The sequence below is a fragment of the Aedes albopictus genome, unplaced genomic scaffold, assembly GCF_035046485.1.
Source record: "Aedes albopictus strain Foshan unplaced genomic scaffold, AalbF5 HiC_scaffold_401, whole genome shotgun sequence".
In the NCBI taxonomy this organism is placed as follows: Eukaryota; Metazoa; Arthropoda; class Insecta; order Diptera; family Culicidae; genus Aedes; species Aedes albopictus.
The window spans coordinates 1-25,000 of NW_026917201.1; the positions used below are offsets into that span (position 1 = coordinate 1).

The 25,000-nt window shown below is 38.2% G+C and overlaps 1 protein-coding gene across 1 annotated transcript; it reads right to left on the reverse strand.

The window, feature by feature from the left end:
- Positions 1-6: 6 nt before the first annotated feature.
- LOC134284647 (uncharacterized) lies at positions 7-19,079 on the reverse strand (the record flags this gene model as incomplete). Its single annotated transcript, XM_062843649.1, is given in 1 exon segment — positions 7-19,079. A coding segment is annotated over 1 exon segment (1,162 nt), but the record flags the coding sequence as incomplete, so codon positions are not given.
- Between the last annotated feature and the right edge of the window lie 5,921 nt (positions 19,080-25,000).

Genomic DNA, 25,000 nt, shown 5'->3' on the forward strand with positions numbered 1-25,000 from the left:
CAGTAATAATGACATTGTCGCAACCTACATTTGTTATGACAAACCACCCAATGCGACATAGGTTTATCCTTACTTGAACAGAATAGGATAAAGATCGTAGTCCACGAGTTAACAAATTTTAAAGCGTTGCATTGCGATTTTCAAGGGGTAACTTCAAGTCGGTAAACACTGCAACACTGTTGAAGATCTACCATCAAACAGTTTCGATTTTGGATTAGCAATAATCGATTATTCACGAGTTGAAAAGTACGCTACAAATTAAGCTTTCGTTTGGCCTGCAACAAAAAAAAATTGGGATCGTATTATCATCTGTTACCGGTTGGGATAAAGAGTAATCACTGTGCCTTTTGTGTTGCTCGTTTTGTGCGTCTTTTGACATTTTTTTCATTGTCCGCAAAACCTTCACATAAAGGTCATGAAATTTATGTATAGCCAAGTGTATAGCGCTCTATTGCTGATATATGAATTTTGGCAGACTATAGTGGGCTGGTCACATAAAACAAACGCCGAAAACAACTTGTTATTCGTTGTAAAAACTTCTACGCTTGTTTCACTCAAAGGGTTTGAAAATTTATGATTAGAAAAGTGTCCTTTTTTAAGACGAGTTCAGTTTTACTATTTTTGCATAACACTAGTTAATATGAGAAAAATGGTACAATACTAAAATCAAATTTATTTTAATTTTCCCCGATGAAAGATTTTCTACCCTCCAGAATCTTTTTCTATATGGTTAAGGCTAACTTATAACGAAAAAATATTTTAGGTTCATGAAAGTGCGATAATAATCATGTTTCAGCACACCGTGAACTGGGTGAGATCATTCCAAGTTTGTTTTTTTTTTTCTTTTCATACTAGAAGAAGTTGGGGTAATTTCGCCAATGCGTTTTCATGAGGACTCCTGGAGTCTGTATTATCTACAAATTAATCTTGTAGCTCTGGTGCTGGCCTAATATTGACGCGAATATTGAATGCGAAATCAGAAGCGCGGGATAACTTTCGTGGGAAAGTTGGTTTTCACGGTTGTGTAAACGATCAATGCGATGATGCGTTTAATATAGAACGATCGTTGACGTATGTGCATTACTCTTACTATCGCGACCAAATAAATCATAATCGGGATGAAGACCGTGTCGTGTATTTTCATATAACTAGTAGATCATATCACCTACCAAAGGTGACTCCAAGATCCACACCTAACCTTACCCTACTAACAAATACTCCTTCCCGAGACAACTGTGGGGATGCTTTAGAAACACAACCATTCAAAGGAAACGAAAAACAAACCCAAATTTTCATGGGTTGCTGCGTAGAACTTGGATTATCTTGCTTATTTGTTGGTGTTTCAAAATTTATATTGTGTATGTTTTTTTTTGTTTCTGGTTGGGAAATGAAGACGATCAGATGCTGAGGGAACAAAAAATATGTGGGGTTGAGGTATTGGTTTCCTTATTTAAAATAGTTCCCCGATTTTATGAAAGAAATGGTGGAAGTGAGCATGTATGAAAACAATAAGAACAGAATCAACACAGACTAATTTATATCTTTATATTATCTTCGTTTGTTGAATCAATCGGTTCTGTAATCACTTGTTTTCGAATGAATTTGGGAGAGTAAGATAACTGATGGCTTTCAGACCCTAGTACAACTTTTTAGAGCAGCACAATAAAGCACGAGCTGACTATACGTTACTTAATGTTGCACATTTTTCCAGGTGCAAAATACATGGTAGCCGAGTTTCACCGCGATCCAGTTTCAGCAGTCTAGGTTCAATTCCCGAAATAGAATAAAAAACATCAGATTGAGAGTATCGGAACAGGCATGAGAAGATAAAAATAGTCAGAAAAATGAAAAAATACTTTTTTGTTTTGTTGACATGATGCCTTAAGTATGCATTCCGTACTATTTCATTGCATTAGCTATATGGTACAAGCATTTTGTATGCTTCGGCGATTGCCAAAGTAAAGCTTGCTTTAAATCAACAGTAGTAGCGCCACTTTCGACTTTAAACCTACTTTAATGGTACCTATGTGTCAAAACAACTTTATATCGCATGTCATATAATACACTATAAAGCGAAATTAATGCTCTTTATTCAGCGTCATGGTTACTTGGGTAGTAACAACGGTTGTCGAACTAGCATTCCTTCCCCTTTCCCGATGACCGTAAGGACGTGGCCGGCGCCGTTATTGACTTTCAAATATTGAACTCTCGAATTGTGCACATAAAGAGTGTGTAGCTAGTCCCAACAACCATTCATTGAATCTCTGTGCAACTTCGATTGTTCTGGTCAATCACGGAGTAGCAACTACGATGTGTACGGTTATCTTTGCTTTGCTTTGCTTACCATCTGAAAAATATATATTTTTCAAGAATTCGTTTCACTTTACCATTTAAATATAAAATGAATTTTGCAGAAAGTTTTCAAAGATATGCGATTTGGTAGTCTGGCTGCAAATGTAAATTTATTCGATTTGATTCCCCAGACTCAGAAAGCCAGGCTGTCAATGATTTCTCGTAAGATTTGTCCAGATGAGGGTCCTTCTAGTAATCGCTACATACAGTATTCCCTTCGAAATATCTGCTAGGATTTCTCCAGGAGTTCTTGAAAGGATTCCTCTAGAAATTCCTGCTTGGATTCTTCCTTTCTGCTAAGATGCCTCCGGCAATGCCTCCTGTAATTCATTCAGAAAGTCCTCTTGTATTTTTTTTTTCAAAGAATTCTGTCAGGAAACCCTGCTGAGATCTTTGTTTTGTATTCTTCTTGGAACCGTTTCCAGAGATTTAACCCGAGATTCCTCCAGTTATTCCTGATGTAATTCCTCGTATTTTTTTACTAGGACCCTTTCTAAGATTCCCACAGAAATCGCTCATGCTATGTTTTTAACGGTGCACCAATTGATTCACCACAGTATCACCAGACCAGCTACACTCACATATGGAACCAATGAGATCGGGGACTAAGCAGGCATCTTCAGTGTGAGTGTTGGTGATCTTCTATTTTTAGGCGACAATGGCGCCTGCCACGTCAGGTTGTAGGTCAACGTGGGGAAGGAAAAGGAAGTAATGATTGCAATCGTTTGTATCCATAGCAGACCGAATATACCTCTGCGCCAGCACAAAACCATGCGGATGTCGGAGCGTTGGTGGGATATGGTTGGCAATGAGTTCACACATTGATGAGTGGATGCCAGGCGTGAGGTGACAGATTAGTGTATTTATTAGATCGCTTGATTGCATAACTCGTAGGCGTTATATGAAAGATTAACACTGTCTTAGGAAAGTTTGATGGAAGGGAAACGGCTTTTTCAACCCGTTTCTGTTCTAGCGATGGCTATAAACATGTGAATATACATTAGTTGTATATGCAGAGAGTAGGGAGGAAGTATATAGAAAGATACATACAAAGTAGGAGGAAAGGGACGAGCCAGGGATGGAACCCAAGACCTTCTGCATAGGAATCAGTAGCGGTAGCCACTAGTCCACCAAGCTCATCTCATGTGGACATCAGATATGTATCTTTCTTTCAAACTTGGGCTATTTTTTCTAGTTATTAATTTGAGGAGTTTGTTGACGTCGCAACTGTTAATATTTTAACCTTCCTAAGATGAAAGGCCACGATGGCGTCGTTCAGCGTGCCTATCTGGGTTCCCGATCAGAAAGGCATAACAAAATTATAACCGATAAAATTTTTATTTCAAAGATTTTTAATAACAGAAGGAGTAATAAAATTCGCCGGTTAGGTGTTAAAATAACTAAAATTTTTTTTTTTTTTGAAGAGTGACCAGGTGGAGCTGCAGGACAGCTGATAGCAAAGCCTGGACCCTTTCCCAACTTTCCCCCTACTAGGACCAATACTCACGATGGACTAGACGATGTCGTCAACTTGAGCAAAGTGTGTAGTAATTAGCATTGGGTCGTAGTAGTTTTGAAAAATACTGTTTTTAACTTTTTCCATCGCACTAGTGTTTTGATCTAATGGAAGCTCCAAAGATGATTTGATAATTGAACAATATTTCAATAATCGAAAATCTCCGAGGTCACTGGACAACATTCAGAGATAAAAAAGGGTGTCTATGTCTATGTTAACGCCTTCAGAGTACTATTCTTAAGAAATATACAAAGAGCAAAAAGAAAAAAAAAATGTGTCGTAGCTAATTTTTAAAGATTTGATATTTCTGAAAATTATTCGAAGACAGCTACCAGAGCTAGCGTTTTTAGCCGATATGGGCAACTAGTTTTTCTGACAGCTTCCCCAAACAATAATCAGATAATATCCTCAGTTATTTTATAATACATTCTGAAAATTATTTCAAGCTGATTACCAATAGTGTCAATAACCGATGTTAGTCATTGACAGCACCAGCATCATCCCCAAATAACTCTCATATTAGTGTTAGATAACACTTTTTGAGCTTCCATTCGATATTGTAAAGAAATTTGTCAAACCCTATTTGTCAAAATATAGTCAATAATGTATCAAATTGTGTTTCTAATTTCGCTAGCCGTCTTCTGCATATCTGTGATCATCTCAGTCCAAAGTAATATTATATCCATCGTAACCCTTTACAATGTCAACCGTCCTAAGTCCTAACTAAATTCCTGCTTTTTTTGATCAGTGAAATACTACCGTCTAAGATATAAAAACAAAAAAGTTTAGTCAACTGATTTTTGTCAAAAATAAAAATGATAATGATTATTTGTCAACTTTTATAAATTCACAAAACCCATAAAAATAAGAAATACAAATATAAACTCCTATAATCAACAGTTGTATCTTTACCTAATCAGTCCATAATTTTCTAATTGTAATGAATCTAATCTGTAAGGCTGTAAGTCAACTTATCCTAGCGTCCCCTGTTCTGTGTACTAACGAATTCAAGTAACGAATGATGAGTGTAACGCAGAGACCTCCTCTACCCACTCTTGCGTTACGTTAAATTTAACAATTATTGTTAAATTTGAGAAAATTCAAAGAATGCAAAGATTAGGTCTATGCAAGCTGAATTATAGGTAATTTGTTTTGACTTGTGATAAATGCACGACGGATACTCCTTTGGTTCCCATTAGCACTTACGGCGATTCCTTCACTTGCGGTCAGCTCGTAAACTAGATATATCTAGTTCAAAGTCCAAGCGGTGGTGAATGAACTAGCGCTAAAGTGCTAATGGGTTAAGCCCTCCCATCGCGTCAAGATCGAATATCCAGGGGGAGGGTATTTCAAAGATTTTTAATAACAGAAGAAGTAATAAAATTCGCCGGTTAGGTGTTAAAATAACTAAAATTATAACAAAAATTGCACTAGTCATAACATAATTATAACAAGTATTGATACAATTATAACAAGCTTATAACAAAGTGAGATATTAAAAACCAAGAAAGGATAATCAAATTATATCACATGTTGTTATAAAGCAGTTATAAATATATTGGGTAAAACTTAAGTAGTGTAAAAATTAACTCATTTTTGGGTAATTCATTTTTAGAGTGACATTTTTTTAGTAAAAAGTTACTGTTATCAAAAAACTTCTCCACATAGTATACATAAAAACCAGGGATTCGAACCTAGAACGGCTAGAACCTGGAACAGGAGCTCGTCGTTTTTACCAGTGAGACCATCGCAGCACTTGAAATGAGAGGCGATACAAGCTGAAATGGTTCTTCATATTGATAGCTGCTCTATAAATAGACTTGCTGATCCAACATACCGGAGAGGGAAAGTATGACGTCACCATACCCAGTTATAACGTCACCGCCATGCACGTTACTACAGCCTATTTAGTCCCTCAGCTTCAATGTCGTTCGCGCTTGTTATGCACTAGAGCCAGCTTTCACTACTTTGGAGATGAAGCCCACATCGCTGGATCTACGCGAATGGACGTCACACGAAACTGTTCTTAATACAGTTGATAGCAATTATATCTTCGTGTTATTAACTAAGTTGAACAGATAGCTAATGACTTTCAAATATTAAAAAAAAAATGGAACTAATCACTAGTTGCGCCAGCGTTTATTTAAATGTTTAATGCATTTTTTGGCATATTTTATTTCATTATTACATCATGATATGCCTTCTGAAAAGTTGTTCAGTAGTATTATGGCGCTTAAGTGGTGAATGTTTCGGTAGGAATATCCACCGCAAATTCTTGCAGAAATATCCCCTTGGAGGAATTCATAAATGAATTTTCAAAAGGATAGAAAAAAGCATTTCCATAATGAGTCATTGGTGTAATTGTTGATGAAATTTGTAAAGAAACCTTTGGATAAATACATGAAGTAATTTGTTTTCGAACACAGAGCGTTCAGGAAGTCCAAAGGGATATCAAAACAATTCCTTATGCAAATGAGTTGCATTATGAATAAAATCATTGCATAAAATTTTGTATGGAACTCATTGCAAAACTCGATTTTTTCAGCACTCTTCGTATTTATCCAACTCGGCAAGCCTCGTTGGATAAATGTACGACTCGTGCTGAAAAAATCAACTTTTTACAACTCGTTACATAAATAACTATTATTTGCTCGAACAGACAACCACCGACGAACCGACGTGACAGCTAGAACAAATAAATTCAAATTTGTTGTCCGCGACGCCATGATGAAAAATAACCGAACACTATCGCCACCTCTATAACGGCTCGCGATGATTTGATAGCTCGACACTAAACCCCCATGTGTTCATATAGGAAACGGTTCGCGTCTGCGCTGATTTGACAGAAGCGATCGCTCGCTTCGCTGGTCGACCGTTAAATTAGGGGGGGACAGTTTTGGATCGCCACTGTCGGTTCGTCGGTGAGACAACTACATTTGGTAGTACCAAAAGCAGCGGTAGTGTATTTCTGACTTGCTTGCCATTCAACATAACTATTTCGATGCATACACAGATTATCTATGCGGCAAAAAGCTGTAGCTAATTGTAGTGATATTCAAGAAGTTTTGAAGAAATTGGAATTGAAGAAATTGGAATTGGATTGAAAAGTTTAACTTTAAAACTAGAACTTAATTAATTACTGAGATCCTTTAGAATTTCTGATGGATTTTTTCCTGATGGAGGATGCTTTATGTAAATTGTGATGCATTGTCTGAAGTAATTTGTTAAGAATGTTTTAAAGAAATCTTTTTTGGAATCTCTGAAGAAATTCTCAAGGGGGGAAATGTATGTTGGGTTTTAAACTTAAGTTAAACATTGCGGGAAATCCACGAATGATCTATATACTGTACAATTGGATTCATATTAGTATTTTAAGTTGAGCGCTCCGACAGATCAAAGGCGACGTGTTCTGGTCGGTGAAATATAATTGGAATGTGTTTTCGTGTTCTATGATCAGAGATGATGGCTCATAGGAGTGGCTTAGCTTGGGATTCCAACATGTATATGGAATAATCTTTCAACAAATCCTTGGGGTAAAATCTTGGGCATAATTCTTTGAAAAATTCAAAGAGGAGGCCATGGAAAAATCATGGAGGAATTGTTGAAGAATTCCTTAGAGGATTACCCGGAAGAATACGTGGAGAAACTTCTTAAGGAATTTTTGCAGAAATTCCTGGAGGCATCCTTTGAAAATTATTGGAAAGAAATTCTAGAGAAATTCCTTGGAGGTATTACCGTAGGAATCTTAGGGTAATTTTTTGTAGAAATCATCGGAAGCCTTTCTTCAGAAATCCATGGAGAAATTGCTGAAGAGTTCTCCAACCACAATTTCTAGAGGAACTCTAGGAGATATCTCTTTAAGAAGTTTTGGAGAAATACAGCCATACCTCGATAGTACGTACACCATCGCTTCGTTAAGTGTACGTACTATCGAAACGTACGTACTATCGAAGCACAAATTTTTATCGCAAATATTATTTTTAAATCAAGCAATATTATGTTTAGAATGTCAGAATTGCTGAAAAATAACATAAGGTCCTAGGGTTCATTTATAAATTACGTAATTTTACTTCTTTAGGCTCCATCCTTTGTTGAAAAAAAAACTCTTACTGCCATGGTGATGCTTTGTAGAGGTATCTTGTCTTTGGGAAATAACATTGGTTTTATTAGAGTTATATTTTAGTACATTCCAATCTAGATTAGTTATATTTTAGTACAATACAATCTAGATCAGTTGTATCTTCTTTATGATTTTCGTGATATTTTATATACAACTTCTGAGCATTGCCGTATTCTAAAAAGATTCAAAATTTATGAATTATGAACGCATTTGGGAAACGCTTGGTTTTTCAGTTTATTTTCATATGATCTGAGGAGCTGGGATGTGGAATTTGCTTTCACCGCTTTTAAGGTGAAGATGACGATGCCACACCTCAAATTATTAAGAGCACACATCTGAAGAACCGGATGTCGGCTAGCACCGAAAGCTTGTTCGATTGGTTACCCGCTGGTGGTGACGAATCGATCAACTTTCAGTGCATCCAGTTCATCTTATTTGCGATCTTCAAAATTTGAGGTGTGGCTTTCTTCAAATCTTCACTTTGAACTAACTTTTTTTCCTTTCCCGCTGTTGGGTATGTACAATGGAGTTTATAAACTCCAAAACCTTCACAAGTTCTGCACACCAGATCGCACTGGGTTGCAAGCAACAACTATTTAGAAATCTTTGCCTGCACGTGTATAAAGTACCATAACTGCATATCAGATGTCCCGAGGTTTCATGTCCCGTGTTGCAACAGATATCACTCTGAATCTGGGCTATATTTTTCAAGTGATACCTGCTCGGATAGTGTCCAGTTACTAGGGCAGTGTATGTACATAGAGCTCTATTATAATTAATTTCAATTGGCTTTTTTCGGTGATATGAATCCACCGTATTCTTTCATTACTTTCCTTACTCCCTCTAACTTCGAGTAGTATTCATATCACCGAAAAAAGCCAATTAAAATTAATTATGATAAAGTCATGCGGTGATTAAACCAGGTAAATATAGAGCTTTATTATTGAGCTATAAGGCATGGTTTCCTAAACTGTAGGTAGCGACCCCCCAAGGGGTCGCCGGTGTTCATCCATGGGGTCGCGAGGAACAGTCTAATATTTTACTGTCATAGACAAGAAATGATGGAATTTCTATGGTGGGTCGCGAAAAGAACGTCTGCTGGCAAAAGGAGGTCACGCACCTGAATGTTTGGGAACTTAAGCTCTAAGGGCTTTTTGTTGATGTTATTAATCGTTTAGACTAATTGCAATTTTGACATCAGTATAGCAAACTATAAATTTTATCTGACGTTTCGACAACAGATTCGGTGCCTTCTTTAAGAAAAACACGTGGTTTTCTTTGTCTTGTTCTTTTATGATCAGTGTTAGTTTTTGGTCAGTTCATATCATATGAGTGGTCGACTCTATAACAACGTTTGCCTTACTAACATTCCTTCCCATCCTCGATGACCGTAAGGATGTGGCCGGCGCCTTTATTGACCTTACTAAAGTTGAGAGTTCTCGAACTGTGTACATTGAGAATGGTAAGCTAGTCCCAAGCCCTATTCATTGGTTCTTTGTGCAATTTCGATTGCTCCGGTTAATCACGGAGTAGGAACTACGAATTGTGCGGTCATCTATGCTCATGCTCAGTTCATAAAATATGAGTGGTCGATATTTTAAAATATAAATTTATAATTTAATTACTTTTAATTTTGCTTTTGCTCACTCTGCCTTCGGGATCGAATTTAAGAGCTTAACAGATATCTCTGTGATTAAAGAACACAATTTGTGGTATGCCGTTTATGCTACAAAATATTAAGCGTCGTCATTAGCGCAACAAATTGTGGTTTGAGTCAAAACTTTTCGCCCAACAAATAAAGAATGGCCAAAAAATATTTTGTTTAAGATTTTATATTTTTGGCCGCTTGCTTACAGATAAAATGCTGTTTAAAATGGCATTTTCTGCTTACATTGGCATTGCAGAGTGCTACCAAATTACACCGGCAGTGAATAGTGTAGAGAACCACTTTTATAGCATCTAAAATTCAAAATCAATGGTTTGGATAAGCAACTTTTTGCGTTTAGTTCATGTTATAGAGAGCATTCTGAGCTGAGAAACTTCGTTTTTATTACCACACAAAAACGAGCCATTAGCCCTATTTTGTTTTGGAAGACCGATTTATTGATGAAGGAGCATTCAATTGATAACTGTGAAAGTGCTTTTAAAACCGAAAAGCAGGCTATCCCAGTTGGCTCGCTTCAACTTAGTGTTCTTTGAGCATTTCCACAGTTATTAATTGAAGGACCTTCTTTACATGCCATTGCATTAATTTGTATATTGTGAGGCAAGTACAATGACAAAAATTTTCCCGGAACGGGAATTGAACCCGCCGTGTCCGGATTGGTGATCCATAGCCTTAACCACTAGGCTAACTGGAGACCCCAAGAAGATGTTATGATAACTAATAAATATTACTATTCACTGGCAGTTCTATGTGAAAACTGTCTTTGTTAAGAGAATAGAAAAGTAATGTAATATTTTCATGTACGTGAGATATTCGAACACGCCTTCAATTTAACTATAATAATTGTACTAAACAGTGTCATAAAAGTTTGTGTAACACATATTCATAGCATAGAAGTTTCTACTATGCGTCTACTAATAATAATCCGAACTCTTTTTTGAGGATTAAAATATAAATAATTTTTGATGTACGTACTATCGAGGCAAAAGTGTACGTACTATCGAGGGTACGTATTATCGAGGGTACGTACTACCGAGGGTATTTGAATATTTGCCTGGAGGATCGATAGTAAGAATTCACGTAGGAATCGTTGAGAAAACTCTCGGAGAGATCTATGGAAGAACTTCTAGTGAACTCCCTAGAAGAACTACAAGAGAAATACTTTTAATATCTCTAGAAATATTCCCTGAAAGTACTCCGTGGCCATCCATAATAAACAGACATCCTGTTCATAGAGATGCCAACATAATGCAACGCTGAGCTTCATCGTTAATGTCAATAATCCACACATTTTTTTTTTAAGTTGGATCCTTCCAGGCCCATCCCTCTGATCCTATGGCAATATGTATGATATGATACGGAATACCACACAGCTCACGACTATCACGTCTCACAGCTTGAGAACCGCTGTACTCTATCCATCCAATTGCGTGGTACACTGGGACGTCGTCCCAGTCCTTACCGCAGGAAAGGTGACACTTTACGGTTCCTGACGTACGGCTCGGAAGATTTACTCGACCTGATCACGCAAATCAGCATGTCGCACTCTCTCCATCATCGAGCGAATGGACTTTTCCATAGGAACCTGTGTTTGCACAGATGATGCTCCATAAAACTCGCTCACGTGCTGCGCCTTCCAGACGTGCACTATGTAGTGCCCTCCCACGATAAATATGTTCTACAAGCCATTTCGGTGATGAACCTGTACCGGCCTGGCAACAGCAGATGGCTGCTATTCAAAAGCGGATCAGGCTCACTCAGTTCCTTCCTATACGTTTAGCTCCTTATTGAACATGAGCTTTTCAAATCATCGACTGCTTTGAGCATCCCACTGACTGGCTGACTGACTGATTGCGGGAAACCCAACCGTGTGGAACGTCCCGGTGTCGAACGAGCAATTAAACTTCTTGACATTATGAGCAGCAACCAACAAATATGGGACAAGGCTGGAGAAACTTTGCAAGTCAAACGACGACGGATTAGCTTTTGCTCCAATTCCACGGTCGCTCGGAGTCACGTGTGTTCGAGCGAGAGAAAGTCATCCCAGGTTCACCGTCGTCCCCGAGGAAAAGTGAGACAAATGGGGCAAAGCTTTGTGGTGGATGGAGCTGGTTTGCCGGCGTTCGCTCGCTCCTTGTCGCGGGCTCGCTCGTCGTAGGGGGATATTAATGGATATGACATTGAAATGAGTGCGGGAATGATAATAGCGTAATGGGGGGAGATCATTTGCCTGGTGCAATTAGCGTTGGAGTTCATCGCGGTCCGTTGGTGCATGAGAGAATGCGATGGCTGTCGGACTTCCACCACCGGTGCAATTTGGTACCACGGTGCTTTCACATTTGACAGCGGGGCAAACAAATCTGCTTCTCTGCGTTTGTTTGATTATCCTGACGGAATTGGAACAAATGTGACAAATTTGCGGTTTGGCACAGTCAATTACAGGGATCTAATTAAACGATTGAAAGGAATAATATAACCTGCAGTTTTGACTCGAAAAGTCGATGGGCATTTTAGTGCTTAATTGAATAAATTCGTCTATACCTACTAAGGAGAATTGGATTTATTCAGGCAGGTAATAAGCAGTGCAGCAATGTCAATTTCTCGTTTTTTGCTCAGGCTAAACAAGCCAAGTGAAAATTACAAAGTTTGATCGCTTTGAAATTCATGCACACAACAGAAACACCTGTTCGATAAACAAATTTAAATTTGAATTATGAGAAGAAATCCACGTGCTTCAGTGGGAATCGAACCCACGACTCCCAATTCGTTAGACGGGCGCTTCTTTCCTCCAAGCCACAGAGCCACTTGACCATCTCTATTCCCTGAAGGCACAGAACTGAAGTCGATTCCACTAATGCATATGGTTTGTACGTTTTTACAATTCAAATCTCCTTCGGATGGAATTAGATGAACATCTTCCACACGTCTCTGTTGTGTGAAATGTGCATGAATGTCAGAGTGGAAGAGGAATTATTTTCGAAAATTGCCGGAAAATTCGAAGCTCAGGACGTACGTTTCAAGGGTTTCAACACCGATTCAGAGAGATTCATGAGTTTCAGGGGGGATGCAGGTGCTTTTTTATGGGTTTCAGGGGCCTTAAGGCTGTTTCAGGGTGCATAAGAAGGGTTTCAAAGGGTCTCAGTGAGATTCAGGAGGAGGTTGCCAGGGACGTATCAGGGACGTTACAAGAGGGCGTTCCTTGGGGTTTATAGGGGGCTTCAGGGCTATTTCAAAGGCGTTTCATGGGGTCTTCAAGGAAGTTTTGAGCAGGTCTCAGGGGGATCCAACGGCGTTTTAGGGGGTTCAGGCTCGATTCAGAGCTGTTCCATAAAGTTGCTTAGGGTTATTGACGATTTCAGGCTAAGTTCAAATGCGTTTCTGGAGGCTAAAACACTCAGTATTTCAGAAGTGTCATGGAGTCTCCGGGGCGTTTCGAGATCAAACAGAACTTCAGAGGGTGGAAGTAACGTTTCAGGGAATTTCAACATGTTCCATGGAGTTTTCAGGGCGATTCCAGGGAGCGTTTCAGGTCATTTGAGGAGAATTCTGGAGCCCCCTGAAAACTTTTCAAACGCTCCTAAATTATTTTTTTTGTAATTCAAGCCAATTATCAATAACTCTAAGTTCCAGAAAAAAATCTTTTAAGAAATAGGATCATATCCGTAATTATAATTTTTATCTTCACGAAAACCACAAGAAATTTCCTCAAATAGGTATTTCTCTAACAGTGTAAGAGCACCACTTCAATCTTATCATGGAATTCTACTAAATTACAATCTTCGTACAATCTTAGCCATTCAAATGTTTTGACTTTTATTTTAGGAAAACAAAATCAACATGCCAAAATTTCCAGATATGCCGGAATCGGTTCCGGTAGTCAAAGAGAAAGACGAATTCCTCCAGAGCTTCTTCCAGTAATTCCATCATGGATTCATCCAGGGATTCAGATTTTTCCAGTAAGGAATTCCTCATGGGATTGCTTCCGGGGTTCCACTTGGGGTTTCTTCAGGAATTACTCCAGGTATTACACCAAGAATTCCCTCAGGAATTCCTCTACAGATTCAATCGAAAATTCGTGCTGGAATTCTTTCAGGGATTATTTTAAAAATTCCTACAAGGATTCCTTCTTGAGATTCCTTCAGGAATTCCTCCAGGAATTCATTCAACAATCGCAATTTCAGCCATTCCTTTACGCATTCGGCTTGAGATTGCTTTCGGGATTCCTTCTGGACTTACTTCAGAAATTCCACCAGAGATTCCTTCAGGGACTGCTACAGGGATTCCTTCAGGAGTTCATCCACGAAGTTTTCTTAGGATTCATTCAGGATTTTTACAAGAATTTCTTTTGCGATTTCTTCAGTACTTCCTCCTGGGATTTCTTCAGAAATTCTTCTTGGGATTCTTCCAGGGATTTCTCCAAGAATTCTTCTAGAGGTTCGCCTGAGAATTCCTCCAGGAATTTCTCTAGAGATTCCTAGAGCAGTTCGTCTAGCTAGACGTTCGTCCAGTAATTCCTACAGGCATTCCTGCTGAAAATTCTCAAGCGATTTCTCCAGGAATTCCTGAAGGATTCCTCAAGAAATTTCTCCAGCAATTACTCCAGGAATATCTCCAAGAGTTTCTCCAGAAATTCCTGCAGGAACTCCCCCAGGTATTCCTTCAGATTTTTTTCCAGGAATTCCTTCTTGAATTTGAATTTTCCAGGAATTCTTCCAGGAAGTTATTCCTCCAGGAATTACTCCATAGATTCCTTCAGAAATTGCTTTAGGGATTCTTCCAGGAAATACTATCCGGGATTTCGCCCACGTATTTTTACTGGAATTTATCCAGGGATTTCCCAGGAATTACTTCAGAGATGCCCCAAGGATTGCTACAGGGGTTCATCCAAGCATTTCTTCAGAATTTTCTGCATAAGTTCCTCCACGAGTTTTTCCAGAGATTCAATCGGAAATTTCTGCTGGAATTCTTTCAGACATTATTTTAATAATTTCTCCAAGGATTTCTCCAGGAACCTCTCTTCAGGATTCTCCAGAAATTCATTCAGCAATTGCTTAGGGATTTCCTTTAGTATTCCGCTTGGGATTGCTTCCGGGATTTCACCTAGGGTTACTTCAGAAATTCCGTCAGGGATTCTTTCAGGAGTTCATCCACGAAGCCTTCTAAGGATCCTTCAGGATTTTTCCAAGAATTCCTTCTGCGATTTCTTCAGTATTTCTTCCAGGGATATCTTCAAAAATTCTTCCTGGGATTTCTTCAGGAATTCTTCTTGAGATTCCTCCAGGGATTCCTCCAAGAATTCATGTAGGGGTTCCTCCAAGAATTCTTCTAGAGATTCGCCTGAGAATTCTTCCAGAGATTCCTCCAGAAACTTCACAAGAGATTTCTCCAGTAGTTCTTCTAGAGATTCATTCAGCAATTCCTACTGAAATTTTCTCAAGCGATTTCTCCAGAAATTCCTAAAGGAATCGCTCCAGTGATTCTTCAAGGAATTCTTCCAGGGATTCCTCCGGAAATGTATGCAGGGATTCCTCTAGGAACTCCTCTATGCATGTTTCCTTTATTTCCATTCAGGGGCTCCTCCAGGCATTCGACCAAGAATCCCTCCAGGAATTACTCTATCGGGCTCGTACACAGAAAAAGCGGGATTTTCCATAATTTTAGCAAAGGGCGGAGGAGCGCCTAGTGTATGGAACGTAGGCAATGGGAGGAGTTTAACCCCCCAAACCTCCCAACAAACATTATTGCTGTACAACAGATGTATATGCCGCTCTTAAGCTCAATATAAATAAAATAATTAAAATAAAATAAAATATTGAAAATTTTGGCTGAATAAGCTGTTGTTCGTCTATCATTGTTAGTTGGGCTCTCCTTTGAGCACGGGCTTGTACTCCATAGATTCCTTCAGGAACTGTTTTAGGGGTTCCCCAGGAAATACCATCCGCGAGTTCGCCCAGGTATTTCTCCCGAAACTTATCCAGGGAAACCTCCAGGAATTCCTACAGGAACTCTTCCAGTCATTTCTCCAGAATTTTCTTCAAAAGTCCCAGGAGTTGCTCCAGACATTATCCAAGCAATTCCTCCAGAGATTTCTCTAGGCATTCATCAGGGTCTCCTCCACACACAAGAATTTCTATAGGAATTTCCTCAGAAATTTCTCCGGTGATTTCTCCAGGAATTCTTCCAGGGGATGCTCAGGAATTCCCTTAGAAATGCATCCAAAGATTCCTCCAGGAGTTCTTCCAGGGATTGCTTGAGGAATTCATCAAGGAATTCCAAGGATTCCTACAAGAATTTCTCTAAGTATTCTTTCAGAAATTCCACCTTTGATTCCTCCAAGAATGCCTATAGAGATTCATCCCATGATTCCTCCAGGGATTGCTCTTACTTTTCCTCCAGGAATTCCTCTACGTATTCCAGGAATTCTTCTACGTATTCCTCCAGGGATTTCTCCAAGGATTGCATCAGGTTTTTTGCAGGAATTTCTTCATGAATTCCTCTATGGAATTCCTCCTGGGCTTCGTACTGAAATTCCTCCAGAGATGTTTTCTGGAATTCCTCCAGGGATTGTTTCGGGAATTCTTCCAGGGATTGCCCCAGGAATTCCTCCAGTAATTTCTTCAGAAATCCCTCTTGAAATCTTTACAAAAATATATTCATGGGTTACTTCATAAATTTCCAAAATCCTACCATCATTTCTTCCAGGGATGTACCCAAGAATTTCTCCAGGAATGTCTCCAGGAATACCGGGAAATTTTTTATGAATAACTTCAAGGATTTCTTGGGGAATTCCTCCATAAATTCCTTCAAGAATACCCCCTGTAGCTCCTTCAGAAATTCGTCCTGCGATTCTTTTAGAAATGTATCCTGAGATTTTCTTTCCACCAGAATTTTTTCCAGAAGTTATCCAAAGATTTGTTTAGAAATTCTACCAGAGATTTCTCCAGGGGTTTTTACAGAAATGGTTTGAGGATGTTCCTTTAGAAATCCCTTCAAGGGTTCTTCTAAAAATTCAAAATCCCCCTGAGAATGACTCAAGGGCTTCTGATGATTGTTTTAGGGCTTTTCCTATGATTCTTTCAGGAACTTGTACTAGGGATTTCCTTCTGAATTTCTTCAAGAAGTTGCCTAAACATTTTCCAGGGATTCCTTCGGGAATCCCTCTTGCAGTTTCTCTAGGAGTTTACCCAGAGATCCGAACAGGAATTCTTACAATAATTCCTTTAGAGATTCAGTTTTAAGATTTTTCTGCAGGGAAACCTTCAAGAATTCACCCAGGAAAAATTCTTTCGGATATCTACCAGGGGTTCCTCCCGAAATTTGTCAAGGGAATACCAGGAATTCGTCTAGGAATTTATCAAGACATTTCTTTTTAACCCTCCTAAGATGTTAAGATGGGCGCATCGCGATGGCGTAGTTCATGTTCAGCGAGCTTATCCGGGTCATATTGACCCCAACATCCTACATTACATCAATTCGTCCAGAAATTCCTTCAGGCGTATTCAAGGTTTTTTTTTCGGAAATATCTCCAGGAAAATGTACAGGGATTCTCTTCAAGAATTTATACAAGCATTCCTCCAGTGATAAGATCAAGCGATTTACGAGAACACCTTTAACAATTCTTCCAGGGATCTTTCAAGGAATGCGTCAATTGACACTGTGGTGCATAATTGGTTGGACAAACGCCGATTTTTATACAAAACAGCCAAGTTTGAGATGCCGGAACTATGATTTGCTTCGAAGGATTGAGCTCAATTTTTACATGGAACTACCATATAGTGACTGTGAATTAGGTGGGAGCCATGAAAAACGTTCCACAGTAATGGAAAAGGATTTGTTTTGCATAATCAGTTACGCCCTTTAGAAATGTTGTTGCCTAATAGTTTTCAACACTCGAAACAAATATTCGCCGGAAGTCCGTGTGATTATGTCATGATGATATAAGCTAATTATGAACAATACTTGGAAAGCTATATCAGATAACTGAGTTGATGAGTCCTCGGAAGACACGTCGAATCGAGGGTTGACCGAACAAAATAGTTCCATCATCATCTATCACACCCAGAGTTTAACCAGTGACTATATAGAATTATTGTTAATTTCCAAATTGACGGTATTGAATCATTAGAACAACACAAAACAATCCGGTTTCTGTGAAGCGTCGGGCCATGGGTAATAAATTTCACTTATCTTATCATCAACCAAAACAGCCATATCATGAGCCCTAATTGGTCAACAGGGTGCGCTTCCTATCTTAGATAAAAACTTAGGAAGGCTCATTAGGTTTGATGTGGCCTACCATTATCACCTGTACAGGTAATAAAGTGCAACAACAACTGATAAGAGCACCGTCAAACGACTTGATACATTCAGTGACTTAGCACTCACCTTGATTACTGTTGGCCTGTTGCTCGTCTGTGTTGGGCATCTCTGTGGACTCCGAAACTCCGTCAGGAACGTCCTCCGCAAGAACACTTTCGCTATTCCCATCACTTTCCCCACCAATAGTCAAATCCTCCTTCATCTCTTCACGCACAACTTCTTCCACCACTTCACCCCCTAATTCAGCACCGTCTTCATTCCTGTTAGAGCCTTCAATTCCAACGATGATTCTCTCATGAATCTGTTGAATTTGCTCTGCATTGTCGTCGTTGAATTGTTCGATTTGCGCTTTGACCAGTTCCTCGAAGTCACTCTCCACGCTGTCTCCCACCACGGCCAGCAGGAGATCCACGTCATCATCGGTCACATCTTCGACCGCGGCCTCACCCACCAACGGTGGTACCGAATCCATCACATCCGGTCCTGCTTCCATGTTTGCGTTCACCGGGCTCGTTTCGGAAATTATCGCGCTCGATGCTGTCGCACTATCTTCATCCACGGTGTCACCCGTCAACTGATCGGTAACACCTTGGGAGGAATTTTCCTCCACAACAATCGACTCGTTGTCTGCCACAGGCGGCGGCTGCTCCACCGTTGACAGGCCACCGTCTCCATCCACCTGAACTTGGTTCTTATCAGCTTCGCGGTGCGACTCGACCACACCAACAACAGCTGTTTCGGTCTCAACAACGGAGCTAATTGCGTCACCACTGGTACCATCAGTAGTGCCAAGTTCAGTGCCATTCGCGATGGGTGTTGAAGATTCCGATTCCGATGGGGATTTTTGGATGACAACGGTGTTCGGTGAAATTATTTCTTGCATTTGCTGCTCTTGGCTGCCGACAAACATTGCCGATGGGAAGGGTTCGTCTTCTTCTTCCAGCTCCGGGACATACTCATGATGACCGTTAAGCTTGGCTTTCGGTTCCCGGTGTTGGTTGTTATTGCTATCGTTGAAGAGGGTTTCCTCGGCGGTGTCGATGATTACGATGGGGCTGGAATGGGAGGAAATGAGAATAACAGATTTAGCAGTGTCATAGACTTTTCTAGGATTATAAGGAGTTTTTTAAAATCCTGTTTCAAATGATTCTTCTGATCAGAATAAATCCAGGGAATCAAATGGAATATCAAGCCTTAATCATTTATTCAATACTAGCTGTCCCGGCAAACGTTGTCTTGCCAAGCTGTGGTGGTTTGACAACTGTTGAGCTCATAACGTCACCGCACTCTAGATTGGCTTCATTTCGATCGTGTTGATTTTCTTCCCAGGTCATAAAAAACAGAATTTTGTCTATTTTCTTACATTTTTAGTTCATTTCCCTGACTTTTTCTTACATATAAACACAGCCACCATGAATACGAATCGAACCATGCAAGAGTCATCCTGATCGGTTCAGCCGTTCTTGAGTTTTGTTGCCTCAAAGGGACATCAAACTCATTTTTATATATATAGATGAAATAGGCTTACATTATGAGTATTTTAAATAGTATCTTAAAATTTATCATCCATGGTCTAACCAACCAACTCGAAATTCACAAAATGTTTGATCCATCACGTTGTGAAATACTACCCCTTAAAAGCTTCTGGAACGACTTTGTCCTACACACATTTTATGAACTTTCTAATTGTTCCGGCAAACGTCGTACTGCCTGCCTACTGTGTTTTTTTTTGACGTCCCTCGCAATTTCATTTCTATTCTTTACTAGCTGGCCCGGCAAACTTTGTCTTGCCAGCAAGGGGTAGTCACTCTACACAGTGTGCCATGGGCACACCAGGCACACCGGTGGCACAGATCAACATAATCTCACATTGAACTGAAACTATGAGAAAACCATCTCAGCAAACTTTGAAACCAGGAAAAAATGCCCAGCTGAGGCTTTCCACGAAGCAGCACGAAAAAAATCCACTTTTTTTAATTTTGCATTTTTGATTTGCATATAATTTTGCACAGCTGTTCTAATCAATATAAATAACATTTTTTTCATATTAAAACTTTTTATGGAGTCTCGACTAACTTTCAAATAGGGCCTATGAAAAAATGGAACACATGCGAATGAAAAATCATATCTCTGAAACTGCTTGTTTGATCGGAAAATTGTCTTCCGCAAAGTTGTAGAATAATAAATGGTAGCTCTCAGAAAAATACACATTGAAAAATTTATTTAGTTTTTCTTCCGAAAAAACTGAATTTTGTTACTAAAAATTAAATATCTCAAAAAGCTATTTTTTTACCTTCGTGATATTTTGTGAGAATAAAGTTCATTCTGTTAGCTACCATCTGTAGAAATTTCATAATGGTAAAAAAATGTACAAAAAAGTTATGGCATTTTGAACATTTTCGGTTGTGTGTTTTTTAGAGTGTATGACGAATTCACGCAAACTCGCCGTAGGGGTTTGGCAAAACTGTCTCAGAATCCGATGGAATTTCTTAGGTTTAAAGACTATGTATTTTAAAGCAAGATTGCATACGTTGTTTTTTTTTATTTATCTAGACTAATATTTGAAAAAGGCCAAAGTATTTGACCGTTTTTTACTCAATATAACTTAAAAATGGCATTACCTACAAAAAAGTTATGTATGGGTGACTTTTAGATAATCATGTGAACTTTTATAACATTGAAAAATGCCAATAAGATTTAAAAGTCAAAAAAATGCAAATAAGAACAATTATTTCAATTTGCAAAACATGACATTTTTGTTATTATTGAAAATTTTGCCATATATCGTAAGATGGGCACTTTTGAAGAAAAGCATTTTTGAGGTACCGTGATTTCGGGTGGAATTGATCAGTGGGGTGAAATTGATCGACGTGAGGGTCATTTTCATTTGTTAAAAATATTGCTTTAAGCTTAAAGCAATTTGTATAAAATGACCATCATCTGGCTAATGGGTTATTGAATGATGAGTTACATGTTTTACAGTCAATTAGTCACATATTTCTGTATTAAATTAAATATTTTCCGTAATTGCGTGTTTGGCCCCCTTTCAAACTTTTGTTACCGTGGCTGTATCGCACATGTAATGAATATTCGAATGGATGCTTTTAGCTGCCAAGTATTTGCTAAACACGATTTCATCATCAAAAATTTATACATAAAATTGCACTTTTCCGGAAGTACAGTAAAGTACAGTATGAAAAATACATACTTTAAGGCGTTTTCATAAAATTTACTAAATTTAAAACTTGAATAATTAAAAATTGAGAAAACTCGTAAAAGTTTTGCGTAGCATTTCGCATACTGGGGTGGTTAATTCAGGTGGAAAACATATTTTTGGCACATGCAAAGGTATTTCATTTACTGATCAATTTCATCCCGAAAGCAAAATTATTGATTTTTTATTTTAAATGATATTTACCTATTGTTATAAAATGATTTGTAGTAAAAGTTTCAAACTCGTTGACTGACGAGAATCGTGGTCGTACTTGTTTTATTGCTTTGAGTTTGACTTTCTTTGGGTGATCGACTGTACGTTGGGGTTGGATGATACCTTTAATTGTCATTTCAGTCTAATTTGGTCAGTCAAAAACAACTATATGTTTTCTTAACTCGACGTTTCGGTCCTTATTGGACCTTTTTCAAGGATTCTGTAATGTTTGAGTTTGACCATATCGCTGCATTCGAAATCACGGTAGCATAAGTGGGAAATTTTTGACAGCTCCTCCCCTCTTAAAGTATATTCTCCCATACCTAATAGAAGGCTCCTAGCAATATCATAAACTTCCCCTAAAAGGCTACATCTTTAATGGACGGTTCCTAACAACAAATACTTCATGTCATCATTTTGCGTGTTTCTCTCCGGTAGAAAAAAAATGTTTTTATCCAGGGCGTTTTTTACAGATATTTTTATATATTAAATTAAACATAGCTCCATATGTTTGATTCACAAGTCTATCTAATGCAAAGTATTTATTTTATTCTCCTATGAATAAGGAAACTTTTAAGTTGAAATTCGACTTCTGGTTGATATTCAGAATTTCTGTGTAACAGATCTGGTGTTCTGCTTCAAAAGAGAATCCTAAATTATATTCTTTATATTGGATAGATTTATAATTGAAACAAATAAAGCTATGTTCAATATTAATATGTGAAAATCCACGTATAAAAATACCCAAAAATTGGTTTGACTCAAAAAAAAACATTTTGTGTTGGGTTGGATACAGATAATAGCAATTTAATTACTTTGATCCATTTTGAATTCTATTCTTAACGGTTGGTGTGGGGTTTGGTTCTCCGAAATAGGATTAATTTAATTTCGCAAATGGGCATGTATTCCAAATTGACTTCAATTTATTTTTTAACTTTTTAAAGCGTGATCGTTTTTTCAATATTTCAATTTTTTACTTGAAAGTTCACACAAATTCCTTAAAGTCACATATATCACACTTTTTTGTAAGTCATGTTATTTTTAAGTTACATTGGTATAAAAAAATGGTCAAAAACTTAAGCCCTTTTCAAATATTAGTGTAGATAAAATAAAAAAAAAACAACAACAAAGTATGCAACGTTGTTTTAAAGTACATAGTCTTCATACCTACACAATTCCATTGAAATCTGAGAGGGTGCTGCCCACCCCAAAATCTAGTTTGCGGGAAATTTGTCATGCACTCTAAAAAAAACACGCAACCAAAAATGATCAAAGTGCCATAACTTTTTTGTACATTTTTTACCACTATAAAAATTTTAGAGATGATAGCTAACAGAATGAACTTTATTCTCACAAAAAAAAACACGAAGGTAAAAAAATAGCTTTTTGAGATATTTGATTTTTAGTAACAAAATTCAGTTTTTTCAGAAGAAAAACTAAATAAATTTTTCAATGTGTATTTTTCTGAGAGCCGCAATATATTATTCTACAACTTTGCGGAAGACACCTTTCCGATCGAACAAGCCGTTTCCGTGTTATAATTTTTTATTTGCTTGTGTTCCATTTTTTCATAGGCCCTAATTGAAAGTTAGTCGAAACAAAATATGAACTTTTGATATGAAAAAATGGTTTCTCACATAAAAAGGAATAGTATAGGGCACTGCACTGTTTTGATTTTGTATGGGATTTTGACGTTTCGTGGCCTTGTTGTTTACAAAATTTCTGTAAGAGTGAAAGAGAAGGAGATAATTTCATGCACTGCCCTTTACAAAAATATCAAGTAGATTAAAAAACATCTATTAAAATGGGTTCGTGCTGGTCCGTGGAAAGCCTCAGCTGTCAAAACCGAAAAATTGCTTCGGCAAGAATTTGAATTGCATCATAAGGTCTAAGGTTCACCCCGAATGACTTCCATCTGTTCTATCTTTACAATCCTTACCCGATACACAGTTCTACTATAGGGTATACCCTTTAGGGTCATAGTAAAAGTAGTACTACTCCACATTTGTCCTAGAAACCTTTACAAGAATAACCTGTTCCGTATTTAGAAGATTTTCGTACTAAAAGTTCAACGTACGAGAAGCACGTTTTCATCAGTTGTGTTCTCTTTGTCATGTGGATCATGGCTTGGGTTATGGGGATCAAAATTCTGGAGCAACATTTGAAAAGGGCCCAAGAGGTCTTGTGTCTTTTTTCTAAAACGCTCCATAGGGCATAACAACAGCCCGCCCACGCAAATGAACACCGTTATCCGAAAGATCAATGTTTGCTCTATCTGATAACGGTCTTAGTTTTTGTGAATAAGCTGAGGGGGGTTTAGGAGCGACATGTGAAGTCATTGTATACCAATGTTTGTATGCCCTTTTCAAATGTTGCTCCAGAATTAGCTTAAAACATTCCCAACCTAACTGACGGCCTAGTTACAGAAAATATGGCTGGCAAAATCCCTCATAAGAAATCAAAACTACCGAAAATACCCGAGTACTTCACTCCCACTTAGTACGCTCTAGGGCAAAGGCATTTAGCTGGACTGTCGTGGCGCCAGAACAGGAAATTTGGGTGTAATGCAATTTCGCGAATGATGAAACAATTTTCACGAGTTGATTTCATATATTGGGGTTAGATTAACAACAATAGTATCTCCAATGATTCTTCTTAATTAACACACCAACAGAAGAATCTAGGGGCATCACCGCTCCTGAATCTAAAATATAAAATATTTAAAAAAATTTAATTGGAAAACCCAAAATATAATCAGAAAAACTTGCGGAAGCAATTTTTATGACAGTGGACATTGTTTTTCTTGGATTCAATGTTTGCTGAGATTATTTTATCATGTTTTCAGTTCAGTGCATCCGTCATAATGACAAGCGTGGATAGCTGATGCTCGGCACCTCGGCACACTAGGGCACACCATTGCACACTGGTAGACACATTAAAAAAAACATTGGTACAAATGAAGTGTGAAGAGTGACTAATTTTATAATCACTTTCCTCCAATTATCTCCCAAATTGGTTCCTCAAAATCTCCCTCCAAAAGTAGCTGGGAAAAGATGAATGTGCTACATTTCTTCTTCATCCATCACGGTACTGAGAACTCGCATTGTCACATATTTGACGCTTCCTTAGATACAGCCGTAATCTCAGAAGTATTCGAAGCCAATTTCGGATGTCCGCTAGGAGACCCTGGTTATAGAAATGAAGCTTGTCCATCGTTTTATTTTTTTTTTTTCGGCTTAATTTAGTGTGTTCTAAAGGTTACTGTTTGTTCACATTTGTCGTATTGCTTCTCAGATCCCGCCAGAGATGAGTTTGACTCCGAGTCATCTACGGACGGCAGTGGTGTGGACTGAGATGGACAATGCCTTTATTGGACATCGTATTGCGTATCAAAAAAGTGCATTTAATAAACCCGCTTCAAAAGACTCAGTAAAATTGCCCGAACATAAACCCGAATATCAGTACCGTTGAAATGAAATGATTTGAATCAATGATGCACTATTTTCAATCGAAGGAGCATAGGAGCAATAAAATGCGAAGATTTGAATTGATCATCAATTAAAGATTTTTTTGCAATTTCTCATCGTAATAGGCTGCTTT